Source organism: Cherax quadricarinatus, chromosome 79 (genome assembly GCF_038502225.1).
Source record: "Cherax quadricarinatus isolate ZL_2023a chromosome 79, ASM3850222v1, whole genome shotgun sequence".
In the NCBI taxonomy this organism is placed as follows: Eukaryota; Metazoa; Arthropoda; class Malacostraca; order Decapoda; family Parastacidae; genus Cherax; species Cherax quadricarinatus.
In genome coordinates this window covers 4452521-4474376 of record NC_091370.1, presented here as the reverse complement: position 1 = coordinate 4474376, position 21856 = coordinate 4452521, and the positions used below count along the sequence as shown (strand labels likewise).

The following is a 21856-nucleotide window of genomic DNA, read 5'->3' as shown; positions in this document are numbered from 1 at the left end:
TGGTACTTGTGCACGTAAGAATGACTGGTGGTACTTGTGCACGTAAGAATGACTGGTGGTACTTGTGCACGTAAGAATGACTGGTGGTACTTGTGCACGTAAGAATGACTGGCCTGTAATTGTATACTTCTTGAGTATTGAATAAAAATTTCTTTTGCAACACCAATGGACTTCAATGATGTAATAGACATGGGTACAGAGACTTGTGTAGTTGGGCACCAAGTCCTTGTAGTGGTGGTGGTCCTTGTAGTGGTGGTGGTCCTTGTAGTGGTGGTGGACCTTGTAGTGGTGGTGGTCCTTGTAGTGGTGGTGGTCCTTGTAGTGGTGGTGGTCCTTGTAGTGGTGGTGGTCCTTGTAGTGGTGGTGGTCCTTGTAGTGGTGGTGGTCCTTGTAGTGGTGGTGGTCCTTGTAGTGGTGGTGGTCCTTGTAGTGGTGGTGGTCCTTGTAGTGGTGGTGGTCCTTGTAGTGGTGGTGGTCCTTGTAGTGGTGGTGGTCCTTGTAGTGGTGGTGGTCATTGTAGTGGTGGTGGTCCTTGTAGTGGTGGTGGTCCTTGTAGTGGTGGTGGTCCTTGTAGTGGTGGTGGTCCTTGTAGTGGTGGTGGACCTTGTAGTGGTGGTGGTCCTTGTGGTGGTCCTTGTAGTGGTGGTGGTCCTTGTAGTGGTGGTGGTCCTTGTAGTGGTGGTGGTCCTTGTAGTGGTGGTGGTCCTTGTAGTGGTGGTGGTCCTTGTAGTGGTGGTGGACCTTGTAGTGGTGGTGGACCTTGTAGTGGTGGCGGTCCTTGTAGTGGTGGTGGTCCTTGTAGTGGTGGTGGTCCTTGTAGTGGTGGTGGTCCTTGTAGTGGTGGTGGTCCTTGTAGTGGTGGTGGTCCTTGTAGTGGTGGTGGTCCTTGTAGTGGTGTTGGGGATTGAAATCTTATTATGAAATTGTAAAGATGTCTAGGTGATGCACATATCTTATTATCTTTGCTGTATGATATGCATCTGATGATGATTATACATGTCAGTGACACCAACATGACGGAATTTGGGTTCAGAGAATATCTTGACCTTTCTACTCGTATCTAACTATTCGTAACAGACAGGCCTGGTGGCCTGGTGGCTAAAGCTCCCGCTTCACATACGGAGGGCCCGGGTTCGATTCCCGGCGGGTGGAAACATTCGACACGTTTCCTTACACCTGTTGTCCTGTTCACCTAGCAGCAAATAGGTACCTGGGTGTTAGTCGACTGGTGTGGGTCGCATCCTGGGGGACAAGATTAAGGACCACAATGGAAATAAGTTAGACAGTCCTCGATGACGCACTGACTTTCTTGGGTTATCCTGGGTGGCTAACCCTCCGGGGTTAAAAATCCGAACGAAATCTTATCTTATCTTACTTCTAACCAGATTTACTGCTATTACTAGTTTTTCTATTACTACAACTATTATTACTGCTAATATTACTATTACTATGCTATTACTAGTACTACTACCACTATTACTATCACTACTATTACTATTACCATTGCTACTACTACTACTATTATTACTACTACTGTTACTGTTATCACTATTATTACTATTACTAATATTACTATCACTCCTTCTATTACTACTGCTGCTGCTACTACAACTACAGCTTAACTACGTTATCCTGGTCATTACATCCTCTGTCAGCAAATTACATCACTACAAAGCCTTGTTCTCGCTTATGTAACCACCTGACTAGTTTTCCCAGAATCATGTAGCCACCTGCCAGTGGTTTATGCACTGGCCTGGAAAAAGACTTGTCGTGGGTTCAAGCCCCAACCGTTCCGAGATTTATGTGCAATCGTGTTATTACGATTTCCTGGGTTATTGTTCTCACTTCTGATGAAGATCTTGATTGACCATATATAATATATATGATCCAATTATGTCCGGGTTGTGTGGATTACAAATGGCGGGTGTTTATGGGCGGGTCTCTCTCCTGGTTCCCCCCCCCCTCCTTTTCTCTCTCCTTTCCCTATTTTTTCTTTTCCTTTTCTCTTTCCGTTTTTTTTATTTTCCTTTTTTTTCTTTTCCTTTGAGCTTTTCCTTTCCCTTTTTTAATTTTCCTTTTTTCTTTTCCTTTTTTCTTTTTTTTTCCCTTTTCTTTTTTCTTTTCCATATTTTTTTCTATTTTTTCTTTTTCTCTTCATTTTTCTTTTTTTTCCTTTTCTCTTTTTTCTTTTTCTTTTTTCCTTTTTTCTTTTCCTTTTCTTTTTTCTGTTTCTTTTTCCCTTTTCTTTTCCCTTTCCTTTTTTCTCTTCCTTTTTCCTTTTTTTCTCTTCCTTTTCTCTTTCTTTTCCATTTTTTCTTTTCCTTTTCTTTTTTTTTCCTTTTTTCCTTTTCTTTTTCCTTTTCCATATTCTCTTTTTCCTTTCTTTTTTCCCTTTTTCTCTTTTTTCTCTTTTTTTCTTTTTTCCCTTTTTTTCTTTTTTCTCTTTTTTCTTTTTTCTCTCTTTTCTTTTTTCTTTTTTTCTTTTTTTTTCTTTCTTTTTTTTCTTTTTTTTCTCTTCTCTTTTTTTCTTTTTTTCTTTTTTTTTTCTTTTGATTTTTTCTCTATTTTTTCTTTTTTGTCTTTTCTTTTTTTGTTTTTCTCTTTTTTCGTCTTTTCATTTTATTTTTTTCTTACCTCTTTTTTTCTCTTTTTTCCTTTTTTCTCCTTTTCTATTTTTTCCTTTTTTTCTCCTTTTCTCTCTTTTTCTTTTCTCTTTTTTCCTTTTTTCTCCTTTTCTCTTTTTTTTCTCTTTTCCATTTCTCTTTTTTTCCTTTTCCTTTTTTTCTTCCCCTGTTTCCTTTTATTTTTTCTTTTCGTTTTTCCTTTTCTCTTTTTTTACCTTTTTCCTTTTCTTTTTTTCTTTCCCTTTTTCCTTTTCCCTTTTTCCTTTTCTTTTTCTTTCCCTTTATTTTTTCTTTTTCCCTTTTTCCTTTTCTTTTTTCCCATTTTCTTTTTCTTTCTCATTTTCCTTTTCTCTTTTTCCTTTCTTTTCTTTTCCTTTTCTCATTTTCTTTCCTTTTCCTTTTTTCCCTTTTTTCTCTTTTTTTCTTTTCCGTTTCTTTGTTTTCTCATTTCCTTTTCCTTTATTCTCTTTTTCCTTTTCTTTTTCCCCATTTTCCTTTTTCTTTCCCTTTTTCCTTTTCTTTTTCCTTTTTTCTTTTCCTTTTTTTTTCCTTTTCTCATTTTCTCTTTCCTTTCCCTTTTTTCTCTTTCCTCTTTTTCTTTTCCTTTGTTTTCTCATTTCGTTTTCCTTCATTCTCTTCTTTGTTTTTCTTTCAATTTTTTTACGTTTATCAACTAAACGTCACAATATGACTGATAAACTAAATATGGTATTTCTCTTTCAGGTAAATAACATTTAAGGGTCAACGAGGGACAACGAGTCTAAGGTCAGTGATATTCTCGCATCATTTGTAACAAAGAAACTGTACACAATCACCAACAGCTTGGATGATCTGCAACCAGGATACCATAAAGTGACGGGGTATCAACCACGCCTGAGTTTCGTGGTTGGCGAAATACAGAACCAAGAAATTATTTGACAAATATTTAATTTTAAGGGCGTGAAGACACTCTTGTGGTTATTGGCGACCGGGAATAATTTATTGTATAGAGGTTTTAAAGAAATTTGTAATTTTATGGATTCGACGAATTGTTCCATTACTAGGTGAGGTAATAACAAGAGATGCTACACCTATATAGGCAATTTTCTCGAAATACAGAATATGGTATGTAATGATCCCTCTTGGTTATAGAAACTATAAAATTTTGAGTAGTTTTCTGCATGTAGATTCTTGTATACAGGTTCACTGGAATTAAAGATAAATGAAGAGTAGGACACATGTGCAACAGTTGGGATCTGTGCTGACTGAAACGTCTCCTCTATAAAATTTGTTACTAATGATGCTCAACTGTTCCACATGTCTTACTATTCAGCTTATTGGAACCATTTTATACATACCATTCCACGGATGGGGTTAGAACCCGCGATCAGAGACTGTTCGCGAGTTCTAACCCCACCCACACTATGGTTTGTTTGCAGTCGTGTCGTTACGATTTCGTGGGTCATTTTTTACATACATCTTTATCTCTCAAAAAGGGACAATAGTGGTTTTCGAGTGTTTCTCATAAAGTCTGTACTAAACTTGACATCACTTAAGATATACTTTAAATATTCTACTGTATCTTAACGAATGTATTATTCGGCTCAGTCTCCACTCTCGCATCAGGAACTACGAACATCGCTACAGTTGTATTAATGTTGGTAGAATTACCTTTAATATATTAGGTAAAAGGACACAAGTGTAATTAAGGTGACATGGCAACGTCAAGCCGATACGGCTTGACAAAGCTCCTGGAGAGCGAAACGTTGAAACCATAAAATACCACATTAGTTGTCCTTTTCCCTAACATCACTACAGATGAATGGTTCAGAGAACCGACATGTTGATAAATTACACATGTGCAACTCTTGGGTATCTTTATTGAGGAAACGTTTCGCCACACAGTGGCTTCATCAGTCCATCATTACCTCATTCTCCTCCTGTTCTTCAAGTTTCTCCTACGTATGAACTGATGAAGCCACTGTGTGGCGAAACGTTTCCTTAATAAAGATACCCAAGAGTTGCACATGTGTCTAATTTATCAACGTCACTACAGTTGTATCAGAACAAAACTAGAAGTTAGCTTCAGGAAGTAAGCAATATTCATTTAACTTAAACTATTAGCCAAACTAGAATGTGGTCACTGTCTCGTTGCTCGTACTGTACGTTATGTAATGACGTTGGTTTTCAGGACCTGACGTCTTTTGCCCTTCCTCCTATCCACATATCGGTACCTAAATGCGTATATTGTTCGACCTGTGATACCATATATTCTTACCTCGCTTTTGACCTCTCAGGTCTAACATCAGGGTATTCGTTTGTGGTAATGCGTCTGTGTACGTTTTTGTGTACTAAGTCCAGTCATGTACGGAACGTCGTAATTAAAGTTTCTCTGCAAATAGTGTCTTTCTAATCCTAAATAAGGAAGGGATTTTAATTGGGCTTTTCGACGCAAATTTTCCCCGTTCTATAAATGTAAATGAATTATTCAGTATAAGAACGCTTCTTCTGATCAACGTCAAATTTTCAACGCTCGCGTGTATTTCTTTCAGGAAAGTTTTGACTGTTATTGGTCAATGTAGAATTTTTTTTCCTAGTCTGAAAATTGAATGAGATACAAACGTTAAGCAGTGTTGAAAGTTATCCAACTTAAGGTTGCAATCACTGCAACACTTCGTGCATTTTCCAACAATTAAAATGTGGGAATTTTGCGCATTACCTGGGAATGCTTCTCTTGATCTTTCAAACTTTCATTGTATTTTGCTCCAGTGAAAGTTCAGTGTAAATGGGGTATAATTTTTTTATAATCGAGTCTGAATATTGTTTTCAAACCAGTAACTGGGTTACGTCTTTTTTAGAACTGGTTTGAAACTTCCAACTGATGTATCTTAGCTGAAGGTTAGGCTGAGATTTTGTGTAAATTCCATTTTTGTATTTTAATTCTATTGATTTTTTTATATTAGTTTCTATAAGATAGCTTGAAAATGACTCGTATAATCGGCTTCAAACTTTTAGCACGGGAGTATCGTACAAAGAGGAGAATTTGGCACTGAATTGTGTAGTGCCAATTAAGAATATAAAGGAGTAGCACTGCAGTAGGCCTACTGGCCCAAGCTAAGCAGGCCTAAGTCACATCCACTCATATACTTGTCTAGCCTATTTTTAAATATACTCAGGGTTTTGCTTCTATGACTCAGGAGTTTGTTCCACTCATCAGTAGGTTGGTAGTTGTGGCTGCCATGCGGCTTGTTGTATCCTCCCACAATTGAAAATTAAAAATTCGAATAAAATTACGAGAAGGACTTGCCTAGTATCGGCCAATAGGCCCACACTAAGCAAAACTAGGTAAAAACTAGCTAAAATATCCACCAGCTGATCAACTATTAGAAACCTTGCACAAAAACCCAAGAATGACTCTGGCACGAGTGCACTATACCATGCGGGGCGTGTGACAAAGTATATGTGGGGAAAACAACCAGATCTCTGGATGTTAAGATCAGGGGATACGTTGCTTGCAGCAATGATGACCGTAAAAACGCCCGTGTTCAACATAGGGACGATGTTGAACACCTCATGAAATTTAGCGAGGCTAGACTAGTAATTAAGGAAGACGATTTAAGACGGCGAAAGTGCATAGAAGCTGCCCTAATTGCTGTCAGTAACACTATCCATCAAAAGTCCGGTAGTTAGACTACGCGACATTTCACCAGACTACTGCAACTATATATACTCGTTTTCTTAGTTTTCTCTGTATTAGGACTGAAGAAGTCACTCGTAGCGTAACGTTTCCTTTAATAAATGTCCTCCTCCAAGTGCTTTTTTCCACATCTTGTCGGTATCACCATACCATTTCTCACTATGGGGTAACCTGACTAGGTACTATCGTGAGGGAGACAGGATAGATGATTATCAATCTGACACTTTTCAAAGCTTTACACAAGCTAAGCTTCATATAGTCATAAATAATTTAGGTCAAACATGAATGTTCCTAAATAGATAGACTCAAACATCTCGTTACAAGAGGTGAGGGGTCACATTACTGAATATATTCAGTTTGAGAGAAGTCAGAAAAGGAATAAAGACAAAAGAGAATATGAACTTAAGATTGCGAGAGAGTTAAAGACCAATCTTAAGGGTCTGATGTATAGGAATAAGATTAGGGAAACGATATTCATACTTAAATGTTACTCCTGTCAGCTTATTGTTAGAGACAAATGTGTACCGCTTTCAGCATTACCTCCTCTGTTTTTCCGCGAGAAAATACAAACGAAATCCCAAAAATACCTAATTCTACTGGTCATGATTAACATAAATGATGCGTTGTCTGTCACTAGTGATGTGGTGCTCAATCAACTAGATGATTGAAGCCAGACAAGTTACAAGGCCCTGATGAGCTGTTTTCAAGTGTTCTGAAGGAATGTAAGGAGGAACATAGCTAGTCTCAACATATCACTACAAACACGTATTGTACTGGATAAGTGGAAAACCGAAAATACGATACCCATTTACAAAGCAGGAGATAGACCCTTAACTTCAAATTATAGACTAATCAGTCTAACTTTAATTGTGGGAAAGTTGATGGAATCAATAATTTATGGTTCGAGGCTACCTTGAGGGAAATTTAATCAGCGAACCTCAGCATGGTTCTCTAATCATTTTCACCAAGGTATTCGAAGTGGTTCACGAAGATAAAGAAAACGATATTGTCCATCCCATTCCACGGGTGGGGTTAGAACCCGCGATCAGTCATAAAACTCCAGACCGACGCTCTAGCCACTGGGCCAGCTAGCCACAATAAGATTCATCCAACTAGGTATATTTCTACACCATAGGAAGGTTAACATAGGCACCACTGTGACCACAAATGCAAGTTTTACAGACGAATCTCCAGCTAGCGTGGCCGTGACGAACTCTAGCTCAATAGAAACAGGAATAAATGGAAAACAGACATAAATGAAGGGGATATAAGTTGCATGTTGGAAAATTTTAATTTAAAACGGATTTTGGGAAGTACTTTTTTGAGTAGTTTTAAATATAGCTTAGATGGATACACAAGTCGATGCGAGTTAGACCTGTCTAGTATGGGCCACTAGGTCTGTTGCAGTGTTCCTTCATTCTTATGTTCTAAACTTAATAAAATATCTTTAAAAAAATCGTTAACTATAAAAAGTAGCAAGATTGAGAATATTGATTTACAGAACACGCCTCTCTAAAAGTACATCCAAAATCAAAATTTGTAGCTCCATAAACAAGGTTGAAAATTCTCCCGGCATCGTTGAAAACAGCCGGGTAATTAACCCATTCGCTCTGGAAGGTGGAGTTGCCGAGCCTCGGGGAACGCAGCTACCAACCACTTGCCAGTGTGTAACTTTCACTACTCGTGTATTTTAATTTTTTAACGTACCGGCCGTCTCCCACCTAGGCTGGGTGACCTAGAAAGCAAAACGTAAGTTATTCTTTTTACATATAATTTATACAGGATAAGGGCTTATTAGCCTCTTCCTCCTGGCATCTCGGTCGCCTCTTACGCATGACAGGGATAACACGAATGAAGTTTATATATTTACGCCTTTTTCATTTTCTCCTTTGACGTCGCTTACAACATTATAATCGTAATTTTCAGAAGATGAGAAAGACACTAAGAATTCAGAATTAATGGAATGGATGCTCAAGTATTGCTCACATTTAGAGTAAGTCTGTGGAACTATTTCTCAGTATTTTCGATTTTTTTTTTAAATTTGTCATTTCTCAATGAGAAGGCTACTCAGCCTCGCCTTTATCTGTATATTTTCCAGCCCATTTGTATACATTTTTGTTTTGTGGAGACAAGAACTAAGCAGCATACTCTAAATGAGGCTTTATCAAAGATTTATAAAGGTAAAGTATAACTTTAAGACTTGCGTTATTTATATCTCGATATACAGCCAAGAATCCTATTAGATTTATTGTGAACACGTGTGCACTATTGCCTTGGCAATAGTGCACACGTGTGCTAACCATTACTCCTAAATGTATTTCTGTTTATTATTTTGTCTGGTGGAGGCGTTGAATTATAGCGCGTAGATTTAAAGAACATTAACCAGGCATCTTGCCTTGACTCTGCTACTGGAAGCATTATCAGGCATCTGGTAATGCTTCTGGAAGCATTACCAGGCGTCTGGTAATGCTACTGGAAGCATTACCAGGCATCTGGTAATGCTACTGGAAGCATTACCAGGCGTCTGGTAATGCTACTGGAAGCATTACCAGGCGTCTGGTAATGCTACTGGAAGCATTACCAGGCATCTGGTAATGCTACTGGAAGCATTACCAGGCGTCTGGTAATGCTACTGGAAGCATTACCAGGCGTCTGGTAATGCTACTGGAAGCATTACCAGGCGTCTGGTAATGCTACAGGAAGCATTACCAGGCATCTAGCTTTGACTCGGCTACTGGAAGCATTATCAGGCATCTTGCTTTGACTCAGCTACTGGAAGCTGGGTGCGATAAGGTAGACTCTCTTCTGAAGACACGTATCTCTTAAGACGGTATTGTATACCATTCATATACACACTTTTTTACACAACCCACACATAGGAGAAAGGAGCTTACGACGATATTTCGGTCCGACTTGGACTATTTACAAAGTCACACTTTGCAAATGGTCCAAGTCAGACCGATCTGTGGGTTATTTGTATATTGTTCAGTCACGGTATTATGCCTTTTTGTTCTTCACACTCTTTCCTCTCCAGTAGTCGACCGACCGACCGACCGAAGCACATCAGCTCCCTCATCAGTTACATATTCACTGTATTCCCGGATGGGGCGACGGTGGGTCCAGTATCTCTTAAAGCACCATATTACTTAAATTTAATTCACGAAATCTATTTCATGATTTTTTTAAATTTGTTTGCTAGCTGCGATTGTAACTGTCAAGAATTATTAGGCTGCACTCCCGGCAGTCTCTTACCATTGTTTTCCCCATTACCATGGGGAAAACATAGACCAGAAATAACCCATTAGCATGGGTTATTTTTGGTCTGTGTATATATTCTACAAGTGCTTGTAGAGCAAGAGCTTCAGCGCGTAAGATCTTGATATATTCGGGTCGCTTTGGGATCCTAGTTATTCTCGTATCACGTGAACCCAGCCTCCTGCACCTCAATTCTCACAAGAGGCCAAGTAGCTGTATTTATTCCCCTCCCCTCAAGTAGCAGAGTGCAACTAAACTCTAGTAGTTATATTCAACCCTCCTAAATAGTCCAGGTGCACGAGGTCAGTATCTAGACTTCTAGAGGCTCGGGAAATTTAACGCATCAAATTTGGGAAGCGTAGCACCTGCAGCTTAACACCCTCAAAGCCCCAGAAGCTGTTGATCAACACTCTCCTAGAGGCCCGAGAGCTGGAATTCAAGGCAGTTACTGTGAAACCCTTACAAGAAATATTCTCAGAAAATCATGACGGGAAAGACACGACCTGTTGCAAGATGTCGTGTGGCGGTGTTCGGTTGTTTCATGGCCTACCACACCCCGAAGTGCATCAAATATGGAGTAATTTCACAAATACGAAGATTAAACAAAAATATTCACTTTTTTCATAAGTAATAGTGACAAATTATTATTCTGCATTTTCGAAACTTAAATCGATTTATGCAGCATGATAGCAACTTATTTTCTTTAAATGCTGTTATCTAAAATGTCTTGCTGAGGAAAATAACTACCGTGAGTTTTCTAAATATCATGACGAGAGTAACTGGATATTATCACTGTAGAAAGTTTTAGGTGTATTCCACCAGTGTGTCGCACCAGACTGTGAATGATCATATATTTTCACCTTTCCATGGCCTTGAGTGTCGATCTACAGCTCGTGGAACTCTAGGATTGGTCTCGCCTATCAGTAGGGCTATAATTGAACATTCCCTCAAGCCTTTTGAGAGAGTTGAGGGGCAGTTTCTGTGCCATCTATTATGCCTGTAGCGTGGGTTGAGGTGCTGAGGGCTGGGATTATAACATTAAGAATAATACAAACTGAATGTATGTCGACCAAAATTGATCTTTGGGTTAATTCATTCATAATTGAAGATGCTCTGCGTTCGGCAGCAGCGTCGTCAAAGTTCATGTTAGCGTCGTCAAAGTTTATGTTAGCGTCGTCAAAGTTCATGTTAGCGTCGTCAAAGTTCATGTTAGCGTCGTCAAAGTTCATGTTAGCGTCGTCAAAGTTCATGTTAGCGTCGTCAAAGTTCATGTTAGCGTCGTCAAAGTTCATGTTAGCGTCGTCAAAGTGTGCGTTTATCAACACTGATGTCTGTGGAAACACTATTAACAACAATACTATACCAAAAATAAAGCTTCTATTGATTTCTGGATATGCAGCTTAATGGTCCCACTGGACACACTCGTTCGACATTACCATATTTTAAATGAACAAAACAAGTGAAGTTTGGAGACTTGTTTGTGCGTTATCAATATGCAGTGTGGAAGAGAGAGCCATTAATAAAATGAAAACAACATAGGGAGGTGGCGAAACGTCTGTCAGATCAAGTAACACATGTTTAGAAGATACAGTAATGTGACGGTAGTGATGGAACCCTTCAAGGCAGGTTCCCTGATGCTTGGAAAGGGTTCTCGATCCGAAGATTTGAGCTTAATCTTCCCATACTCTGATTGAGCCTGTTTGACTCGTATTCCCCAGGATCTATATGATCTCTTTGGGTTTAGCTCCTCCATTTACACACAAAAATAAGAGGTACATATGCAAAGAAATACCGGAACAATGGTTCACATTTTAGATGTAGACTAACCCCAGAATAACTAACCTAACCTAACTTAACCTAACCTATCTTATCAATCCTTCCTCATTTTTCTACTAAAATTATAAGTGTATATTTTGTAACACTCTTTGTCAACTAATAATAATTTAGTTATTTTTATAAGTACATAGCTGACATCAATGACATACTACTATATAGAAAGCCGCTTGTTATGCTGAGCATTTCCCGCAAATTAGGTCAGTTTTGTCCCAGGATGCGACCCACACCAGTCCACTAACACCCAGGTGTTAGGAAACACGCCTAATGTTTCTACCCTCCCCGGGAATGGAACCCGGACGCTCACCATGTGAAGCGAGAGCTTTTCCCACCAAGCCACTAAATATTCTTTTCCTTATAAATTTAGGTTAAAAAAAAATCCAACCGCAAATAAGCCAATTAAAGAAATAGCCGCGTTGTCTGACAACGAGGTGGGCTAAAATAAGCAGGAAAAATTGATAATCATTAAGGTTTTCAGTGTTAACGCAAAGCTGGTTTGCTCTCATCACCTCCCTCTTGCCTTGACCTCACTCCTTCCTGGCTCTCTCTCCTTTTGTTTCTTACTCGAGATTTGGTAGTGGTTCAGGCCGCCCAGACACGTCATCCAGTTTTTAATCCCAGTTCACTGGCTGCTTGTCATTTTTCCCTTTATGGTACTTTAATTATATATATATATATATATATATATATATATATATATATATATATATATATATATATACATATATACACACACACATACACACACACACATACACACACACACATACACACACACACACACACACATACACACACCAACCTGACGACACTGGAGGACAGGAGAGATAGGGGGGACATGATAACGACATACAAAATACTGAGAGGAATTGACAAGGTGGACAAAAACAGGATGTTCCAGAGATTGGACACAGTAACAAGGGGACACAGTTGGAAGCTAAAGACACAGATGAATCACAGGGATGTTAGGAAGTATTTCTTCAGCCACAGAGTAGTCAGTAAGTGGAATAGTTTGGGAAGCGATGTAGTGGAGGCAGGATCCATACATAGCTTTAAGCAGAGGTACGATAAAGCTCACGGCTCAGGGAGAGTGACCTAGTAGCGATCAGTGAAGAGGCGGGGCCAGGAGCTCGGACTCGACCCCCGCAACCTCAACTAGGTGAGTACAACTAGGTGAGTACACACACACACACACACACACACACACACACACACATACACACACACACACACACACACACACACACACACACACACACACACACGATATTGTGGTTACTTCTAAGCACAGTATCGTGATTTCTTCTGTACACGGTATCGTGATTTTTTCTATCCATTGCGTTTTTCGTCCACTATTTTTTCTGGCTACGGTATTATGTTTTTTTTCTCCCTGCTTCGGTATTATCATTGTTTATTCGCCACTCCCGTGTTGCATCACCAGGATGATAATTGTGTCTGTACTCGCCTATTTGTGGTTGCAGGGGTTGAGTCAGCTCCTGCCCCCCCGTTCCTCTTCGCTGGTCGCTACCAGGGCCACCTCCGTGCTCCATGAGCTTTATCGTACCCCTTCTTAAAACTATGTATGGATCCTGCCTCAACTAAATCACTCTCCAAATTGTTACACGTCCTGACAATTCTATGACTGAAGAAATACTTTCTAACATCCCTATGGCTCATCCAGTCTGCAGCTTACAATTGTGACCCCTTGCTGTGTCCCATCTCTGGAACCGTGTGTGTGTGTGTGTGTGTGTGTGTGTGTGTGTGTGTGTGTGTGTGTGCGTGTGTGTGCGTGTGCGTGCGTGTGTGCGTGCGTGCGTGCACTATTTGAACAACAAACGTGAGAGACGTCAGAACACATCAATCATAGCAGAATACTTGTCAGACACACCGAGAAAATACACAGTAAGAATACAGACAAATAAATTAGGTAACAGTACCAAACGGAAACAATTTATAAGTAAGAAAATTTAGCAGTATACGACATTAATTTTATGAATGATAAGTATTAAGACATTCTTGGACATCTGACTTTATATTTGATCGTTTTAACATATAAAACGTGTAAAAGACTTGTTATAAAAGGATATCTTAATTTACAGTCTATTGTTTAAGTGGAAAATTACACAAATGTAAACAGATCTACCTGAGCAGATAGTACATTAGTATATACAAAGTATTGTGACCACGAATGAGTGGTATTTAATCAATAACACTGCGACTAGCCGGGGGATCGAACCCGTGTTGTTTTAGCCCGCTCTAACCCACTGGACCATCAAAGGATTGTATGGTCCAGTGGGTTAGAGCGTCTTCAACTTTCGCTCACCATGAGGCGGGCTAAAGCAACACGGATTCGATCCCCCGGCTAGTCGCAGTGTTATTATTGTGTATATATAGGTGAGATAGTGATGTGGGTCAGGTGAAGAATGTTGAGAAGGTTAGATCTGAAACAGATCTGTCAGAGATATTTAAGTAGGTTCATTGTTATGTAGGATAACGATAAAGTTTCCTCTCAGCGGGTTCAACTACGTTATAAAAGCCGTTGTTGTGGTTGAAATTTCAACAACAACGGCGAAACGTAGTCAGTAAAGCTTCGCATTATATTGCCTTTGTTTATTTTCCATCGTGTCAGTATTTTATACCATTTATCTCCATTGTTTAATTATTAATGAGACTAAAATGCCGAATATATATTTCGTAGGCAAGAATTTCTCTTGCAGTTCCTCAGCTGAGGATCTCTGTTGGACGCTTTAAAGCTACCTGAAACGCTTCTGCATAATGTTGGATGCTTATAACTGAAGGACCCGGGCTCAGTCCCAAGCAGGTGGGGACTTGGGTGAGTCTCCTTTTAGCCCATTTCCCCGGTTCACCTAACAAGAGGTACCCGAGTGTTACTCTACTGGAGAGCTGAAATAACTTGAGATAGGATAATAATACCGTTGAATTAATAGATTTTGGGTGTTTGACGGTGTCAAGAATATATCTAATACATAAAGAGCCTGCACGTAGGAGACTAAAATTTATGACGACGTTTCGATCCGACTTGAACCATTAATGGTACAAATCGGACCGAACCTGGTCATAAGTTGCTTTAGTATGTGCAGGTTATTTCTGTGTTGTTCCAGTCAAGGTATTGTGCCTTTGTATTCTTTAGTGCATCTAATATTTGTGTGAGTTATTTTTTATAAGTCAGAGCCCGTGAAGAAACGTGTATCCAAAGTTTGTCCGGCCTTGTACAGAGGACCCGGTTTTAGAGTCTACGGCGTTGTAATATTTTGATTTCGCCGGGGGGGGGGCGTCTCTCAAGAGTAAGGGAATATTTTTATAATGAGTTGCATATCATTTAGAAGTTCTTAATATTGATTTCAAAATCATGTACAACATTTTCTGAAAATCGGGCGTAGGGACGCTGTCTTCCCCACATCCACCTCCTGACACGATGGGTGTGAGGATGTGAATACACTACAGCTGCTTCCTGACGAGTGCAAGTATGAGACTCCCCCATACCCACCTCCTGACAAGGTGAGTGCAGGGGTGTAAATTCCCCACACCCATTTCCTAACAAAGCGAGAACAAAGGCGCAAAAGAGTTCCCCACACCCACATTCAAACAAAGGTGCAGAAATGTCCACTTTCCCACCTTTCCCCCCGTAATGATAAGGTTTGTGTTGGGGTAAGAGCCCCCCACATCTGCCTCCAGACAAGGCGTATAAGGAGGAAGAACTTAAAACCCTATTAGAAGGAACTCTTAAAATTTGTCACTAGTCTTGTGAAAAAAACTATGCCCAGGCAGCACTGGGTTATTCAGGTAATCTTGCATATATTTTTCATCGTTGGTTTATTCATCCATAACTCAGTCCCAATAAAAGCAGTACAACCATATTTTGTCACAGGTTTCCATATATTGAAAGGTTTCAGTCTATACTGAACTTCAAAATTTTGGACCAACGCCTTTCCTGGGAAACTGTAAATTATTTTGTTGAGCTATATTTAGAGGCACTGTTTAAAGTTCCTTTTAATACTGACTTCAAAATCATATATTTTCAACCTTACCTAATTAATTTTAATGCATAAATCCAGCTCGCTTGAGATCGATTCTTTTAGATCTTATAGCCAAAATATTATGACACACCCACCCCCTGACAAGTTGGGGGTAGTGGTACACATTTCCCTACACCTACCTCCTAAAAGTAAATAAATAACAAAAAGGCACAATACCGTGACTGGAACAATACACAAATCACCCGCCCGGGTGTTGTGCATGTGTCTTAATTTCATCCTGTCGGTATTATATACAATTCTTGTACTACTACTACTACTACCACCTCTTCCTGCCTATATATAGCCGTCCTGCTCCACCTCTGTTAGTGTGACTTTCTCAATGGTCCAAGTCGGACCGAAACGTCGTCGTAAGCTTCTCTCTTTTATGTGCGGGTTATTTGTGTAGTATACCTCCTAAAAGTGCTGGCTGTAAGTCCCAATCTTCCCAATCACCCACCAGTGACAACAGGTGTCGGGGGAGAGTCAGTATCACTCGCCTAGTGATTAGTTAGGTGTTTAGGTGAGTCCCCCACACCTGCCTCCTGACAAAGAGGATGTAGGGGTGCACTTCTCACACCCACCCCTGACATAGTGGGTGCTAGAGAGAATACTTAAGACACCGTCTGAAGAACTACTAAGAATATTTATATTGCCAATGTATGTAATGATGTTGATCCTCTGAACGATCTCAAGGTTGGCTTATAACTTCCGAGAAACGAAGAACACCCAGTCAATATCAGATTATTCAGCGAATTCAGTGGTAGTCAGGAACGTCTGAACAGACTGTTGAATAGACTAATCAGTCATGGTTCACTTTAATCTGTTCAACGGTAGTCACTAGAAGACAATCATAGGCTGCCAATCAAAAAACGAGAAAGAATGAAAAATAAAAATTGAACCGAATTATTAATAGGAAAATTATTGTAAGGTATAAGGTGATAAGTGTGGAGGGAGTAGGAAGAACTAAGAGGACGACTATATTGTAGTAGGTTCGCCGGTCTTGTCCCGGTCCGGGTCTTTTTCGGATGGTGACCTGGCGGAGGACGATGAGAGAAAATCATGGGATAAACTGTAAAGAATTTATAAATCGTTGGAAACCTAATAGTTACTAATAAACTGGAAAAGAGCGATTATACTGATATTAACCAAGCGGGACAGGCAAGTTATGGTTGGCTATATAGGCCAGTATCTTGACCTGTATACTGTTCAGTGTTCAGGAGAACATAAACAGAGTAGGGAAGCACGTAAAGACGAACGGATTTATGAATGATAAACACTGGTTCAAGAATGGAAATCTCGTCTGGGAAGCTTGATAGTTCTATGACAGAGTAACGGAAGATAAGCAGGATATAAATGGAGGTACAGCAAGTCCTCACTTAACGTTGTTTCGTTATAATATCAATGGAAAAAAAGTCGATTTCCGGTAGAGGCCAGTCTGTGTAGAATTTGTACTTTCTCCCCACGTCTGTGGGGGTTTTCTCTGGATACTCCAGTTCCCTCCCACATCTCAAAGATATGCATGTTAGGTTAGATGGAATGTCTAAATTGTCCGTGTGTGTGTGTGCGTGCGTGTGCGTGCGTGTGCGTGCGTGTGTGCGTGTGCGCATGCTGTCATATTTGTTATTGTTTGTTTTTGAACTGCGTGGTTGTAGAAGGTGCTCTTCACAAATTTCACTTTACAAATATTCCTTGATTTAATCCTGCTACAGTGAGTGCTAAAAGTGCACTGTGCACCCACGAGGGTTATATAAATTAGCCTATGGTAAAATTAGTTTCTTTTTCAAGAGCCTATCGACCACGATGACTTACTGTGTCGTTTTTTTCTATGGACGGCAGAATAGTGTGTGATAACTTTCCAATCCGGATATTAATTCATGTGTTGGAGATGTAAGCTGATGTTAAGGGAAATGTAGACAACGATGATTAGGAAAATATCCGAATGGATGATAATAAGGAATGAGGTGACGCAGGAATCAGTACTGTTTATGTATGTGTATATGTCGTGCCGAATAAGTAAAACTGGTCAATTAGTAAGAACTCATTTAAAATTAAGTCCTTTGTAAATTTTTTCTCTATACGTTTAAAGATATATTTTTGTATTAACGTTGAAGAAAAAAATAATAATTTTGTACCAATAGAACATTAGAAAACTTTCCTAACCTTACTTTAACAAGCGCAATTTAATTTAACATAATCTTTCTAAATTTATATTAGATAAGTTTACAAGAAGAGCTTTGCTATTTAAACCAAAATCGCAAGTTTTACCTATTCGGCACGACATATATATATATATATATATAATATATATATATATATTATATATATATATATATATATATATATATATATATATATATATATATATATATATATATATATATATATATATATATATGTGTGTGTGTGTGTGTATACGAATGTCAATGAAAATACGAAGAATATGCAGTGAATAATGAAACGGAAATATTTTCGAAGGGCTTTCCAGGACAAGGTTTACAAAAAATGTGGGAACAAGAGAAGCACATTCGTAAGAGAAATTTGCGAAAGGGATTTTTGGAAGAACTTTTTCAGCCTCGGAGGTTAAGAATGTGTTGGACGAGATCATGAAAACAAACATCATACACAGTTTCAAAGCTGGGTAGGACAGGTTTCATGGGGAAATACATAATTAAAACCGGATGTATGACCTTACAAAGCCAAGAATTGAACCCTGACTACCTCAACCACAAAGTAATTTCATCTAAGTGAATACAAGACGTAGTTATAGCAGAGTACAGCTAGGTGATTACTTCTGCAAAGTTAATGTTGACTCTCTCGAGGAAATTAGACTTTTTGAATGTTGCACATGTAGGGACCCCCCCCCCCCGCAACACACCCGACACCCAACCCAACCCACACACACCCCTACACCACCACACACATACCCCACACCCATCCCCATACCCCATCACACAACACAATCACTCACCTCCCCCCCCACCTCATCATACTCCATACCCAGTCCACACGCCAAACACTCACACACCCCACATACACACCCATACACACCCCACACCCAACCCCCCCGAACCCCCCCCAACCCCCCCACACACACACATCACCCACCCCACACCCCCTATCCCCCCAACACACACACACACCAAATACACCACACATACCCAACCATTGTCAACACACTCCTACCCCTACCCACCCCCACAAACACACCACACATACCCAACCATTGTCAACACACCCCTACAAACAACCACACCACGCCATACCCATACAAAACCACAAACCCTATCTCACACAAACCACACAATATTACACGGAGATATAAAAGGCTAAAGGAGCATAACATTAGACTGCGGAAGACTCAAGGGTCCCTTGAATCCTTCACTGAAAATACTGAGAGGAATTGATAGGGAGAAGGCAAGATTGTTGGAGGCTGATCTCAGGTACACGAGAGCACAACTAGAAGTTAAAAACACAGATGATTCATAGGGATGTTGTAAGGAAGTTGAACGACGTAGACTGCGAAGTGGTGGAGGCAGGACTCATGCGTACTTTTATGCAGAGGTATAACAAAGCTCAGGCAGCCAGAAGGGAAACGCAATAGAGGTAAGAGGATAGGCCGGGCCAGGAGCTGAGACTCTGCCCCTGCAATCACAGATAGGTAATTACTTACAACCCCCCCCTCCACACACACACGTGATTGCTATCGTACTGTCTGTTATGCAATTATGTCAATAACAACCTGTTTCCTGCTGCCACTCTCATAATCTTGATATTTTGTAGGTAAACACAGCGGAGATACGATGATTTGGTTCATTATATATGTATATAAACAAAGATATTTAACATATCAAGATAACCCTTTTTTTTAAAAAACGGCTTTTCTGTTTTTTGGAAAGAGTGAAAAACAAAAAAGAGATCAGTTTTGTGTAAGACTTCGTGTGAGATCATACACACACCTGATTCGTTTTCCATGCGTCCTTCACCTTTCTGATGGAGATGATCTGGTCGGGTATATAAGACTCAACACACTTGTGATACGCCACTCTCAGCTGTCTCTTGACGCCAACATGATCTTGGTAAGATATACTTCTACACCTAATACCAGTCTCAAATGTATGAACTATGTCTAGAAGCGATTGAAAATATTAGTGCCAGCTTCCATTTGTGTAACGCTTTATGTAACACTTCCGTTTTTTTATAAATCGCTTCTTTCAAAACCTATAAGAAACGCAGTGCAAAAGTGATGTTAATGTCTTTTAAGCTAAATTTAGAAGGCATCGGAAAGTTAAGTATATTGTTTTTTGTTCTGCAGAAAGTGATATTGTGCACCTTGTTGGCTCTTGTGGGGGCAGAAAACCTCCCGTCGACTTTTTACGGAGCACCAGCCAGAACTAGTGGAAGCTTCGGCACTTCGTCAGTTAGAAGCTCGGCAGCTGGTTTCGGAGGAACATCAGCAGGCTTTGGGACCTCAGCTAGTGGAATTTTTGGAGGATCGGCCGGTGGAGCCTTCGGAGGTTCTGTTGGAGGCTCTGGAAGGCCAACTGGTGGAGCCTACGGAGGTTCTGCTAGAGGAAGCTTTGGTAGGCCAGCTGGTGGAGCCTTCGGAGGTTCTGCTGGGGGAAGCTTTGGAAGGCCAGCTGGTGGAGCCTTCGGAAGCTCTGCTGGGGGAAGCTTTGGGAGGCCAGCTGGTGGAGCCTACGGAGGTTCTGGGGGAGGTTTTGGAAGGCCAGCTGGTGGAGCCTTTGGAGGCTCAGTTGGTGCAGGTTTTGGGGGAGCTGGAAGCGCAAGTTCCTTCAGTGGAGGTTACAAACCTTCAGGTCCCGTAGTCCCCATCTTAAGAGACGACCGTCAGGGACCTGATGCGTATGGAAACTACAATTTCAACTTTGAGACTGGTGATGGCATCAGTCGCCACGAGAAAGGTGCCCCTCAGGGTCCAACTGGCGCTGTGGCAGCTCAGGGAGGATGGTCGTGAGTAATCTATAGTTCAACAGTGAATCACAGACTAAGGGTATAATGTTTTTCTTGGAATGTGGAAAATTCACTTTTGATAATGAATCTAACTGCAGAGTTTTGTGTTTCAGATTTACTTTCCCTGATGGAACTCCCGCTGTATTCAACTTCGTAGCAGATGAAGGTGGTTACCGCGTGGAGTCTGACCTGGTGCCCACGCCCCATCCTCTTCCCGCCCACGCTATCGCCCAGATCGAGAAGGCTCGTCGGGAAGATGCTGCCGCAGCTGCTGCAGGTGGACGTGGATCATACGGCGTTGCTTCAGGTTCCACCACTCAATTTACTGGAGCACCTGCTGGTGGCTTTGGCGGCGCACCTGCTGGTGGCTTTGGCGGCGCACCTGCTGGTGGCTTTGGCGGCGCACCTGCTGGTGGCTTTGGCGGCGCACCTGCTGGTGGCTTTGGCGGCGCACCTGCTGGTGGCTTTGGCGGCGCACCTGCTGGTGGCTTTGGCGGCGCACCTGCTGGTGGCTTTGGCGGCGCACCTGCTGGTGGCTTTGGTGGCGCACCTGGTGCTGGCTTTGGCGGCGCACCTGGTGCTGCCTTTGGCGGCGCACCTAGTGCTGCCTTTGGCGGCGCACCTGGTGCTGCCTTTGGCGGCGCACCTGGTGCTGCCTTTGGCGGCGCACCTGGTGCTGCCTTTGGCGGCGCACCTGGTGCTGCCTTTGGCGGCGCACCTGGTGCTGCCTTTGGCGGTGCACCTGGTGCTGGCTTCGGAAGCCCAAGTCGTGGTGGCTCTCCTGCGGCTCCCAGTAGACTTTACGGCGCCCCATAAGCAGTGACCCCATAATTCTCCTGTCATTCATTAGAAATTTTCTCGCTTGAAACCTCATTGATTTGTGTGATGACTTTCATGTGTCAGTAACGCTAAGTTAGTTTTTATCTTAAGTTACATCTTCTGCCGTCGCTCGGACAATACGCTTATTACTCTTACTTTTACGTATTTAGTAAAAATAAAATGATCTGATATATGCTTTACTTTTAAAATCCAACAATATATAATTTCGAGGAAAAAATCGTATTCCTAGAAAAACTTATGAAGCAATAGTCACTTTTTTAATAATGCTTTTTAGATGGAGGATAGTCTATGCGTTCATCATATTTGTCATTGTGATCAAATGTATATACGTTTTTCATGATAACTTAAGTACACTCAAGTGATCATGGAAACTGCACCGTGAGCCTTTCTGTGTCGACCTACGCATATCTCCACAGTGTCTTCCTACCTTATCTTATGTTTGTGATGAGTGGTAAGTGTGGTGGTTGTTACTTGCTTTAGTGAGTAGCACCTGTGTGATGCTTGTTACCTGACTGTGGTGAGTGGTAGATGTGTGATGGATGTTTCCTGACTGTGGTGAGTGGTAGATCTGTGATGGTTGTTACCTGACTAGTGAGTGGTTACTAGCCTGACTGTGGTGA

At 40.9% G+C, this 21856-nt stretch overlaps 1 protein-coding gene across 2 annotated transcripts in view; it reads left to right on the top strand.

Moving 5' to 3' along the window:
• Positions 1-21401, top strand: part of LOC128702608 (pupal cuticle protein 36) — a 36820-nt gene extending 15419 nt beyond the window's left edge. The window contains exons 1-4 of one of the 2 annotated variants that reach the window (XM_070101837.1): positions 3336-3389; positions 19324-19501; positions 19738-20396; positions 20510-21401. In XM_070101837.1, the coding sequence (XP_069957938.1) occupies positions 19493-19501; positions 19738-20396; positions 20510-21212 (1371 nt within the window). In that variant the 5' untranslated portion in view covers positions 3336-3389; positions 19324-19492 and the 3' untranslated portion in view covers positions 21213-21401. Of the gene's footprint in view, positions 1-3335; positions 3390-19323; positions 19502-19737; positions 20397-20509 lie in introns of those variants that run through there. The other variant, XM_053796919.2, reaches the window with a different exon arrangement.
• Positions 21402-21856: the final 455 nt, after the last annotated feature.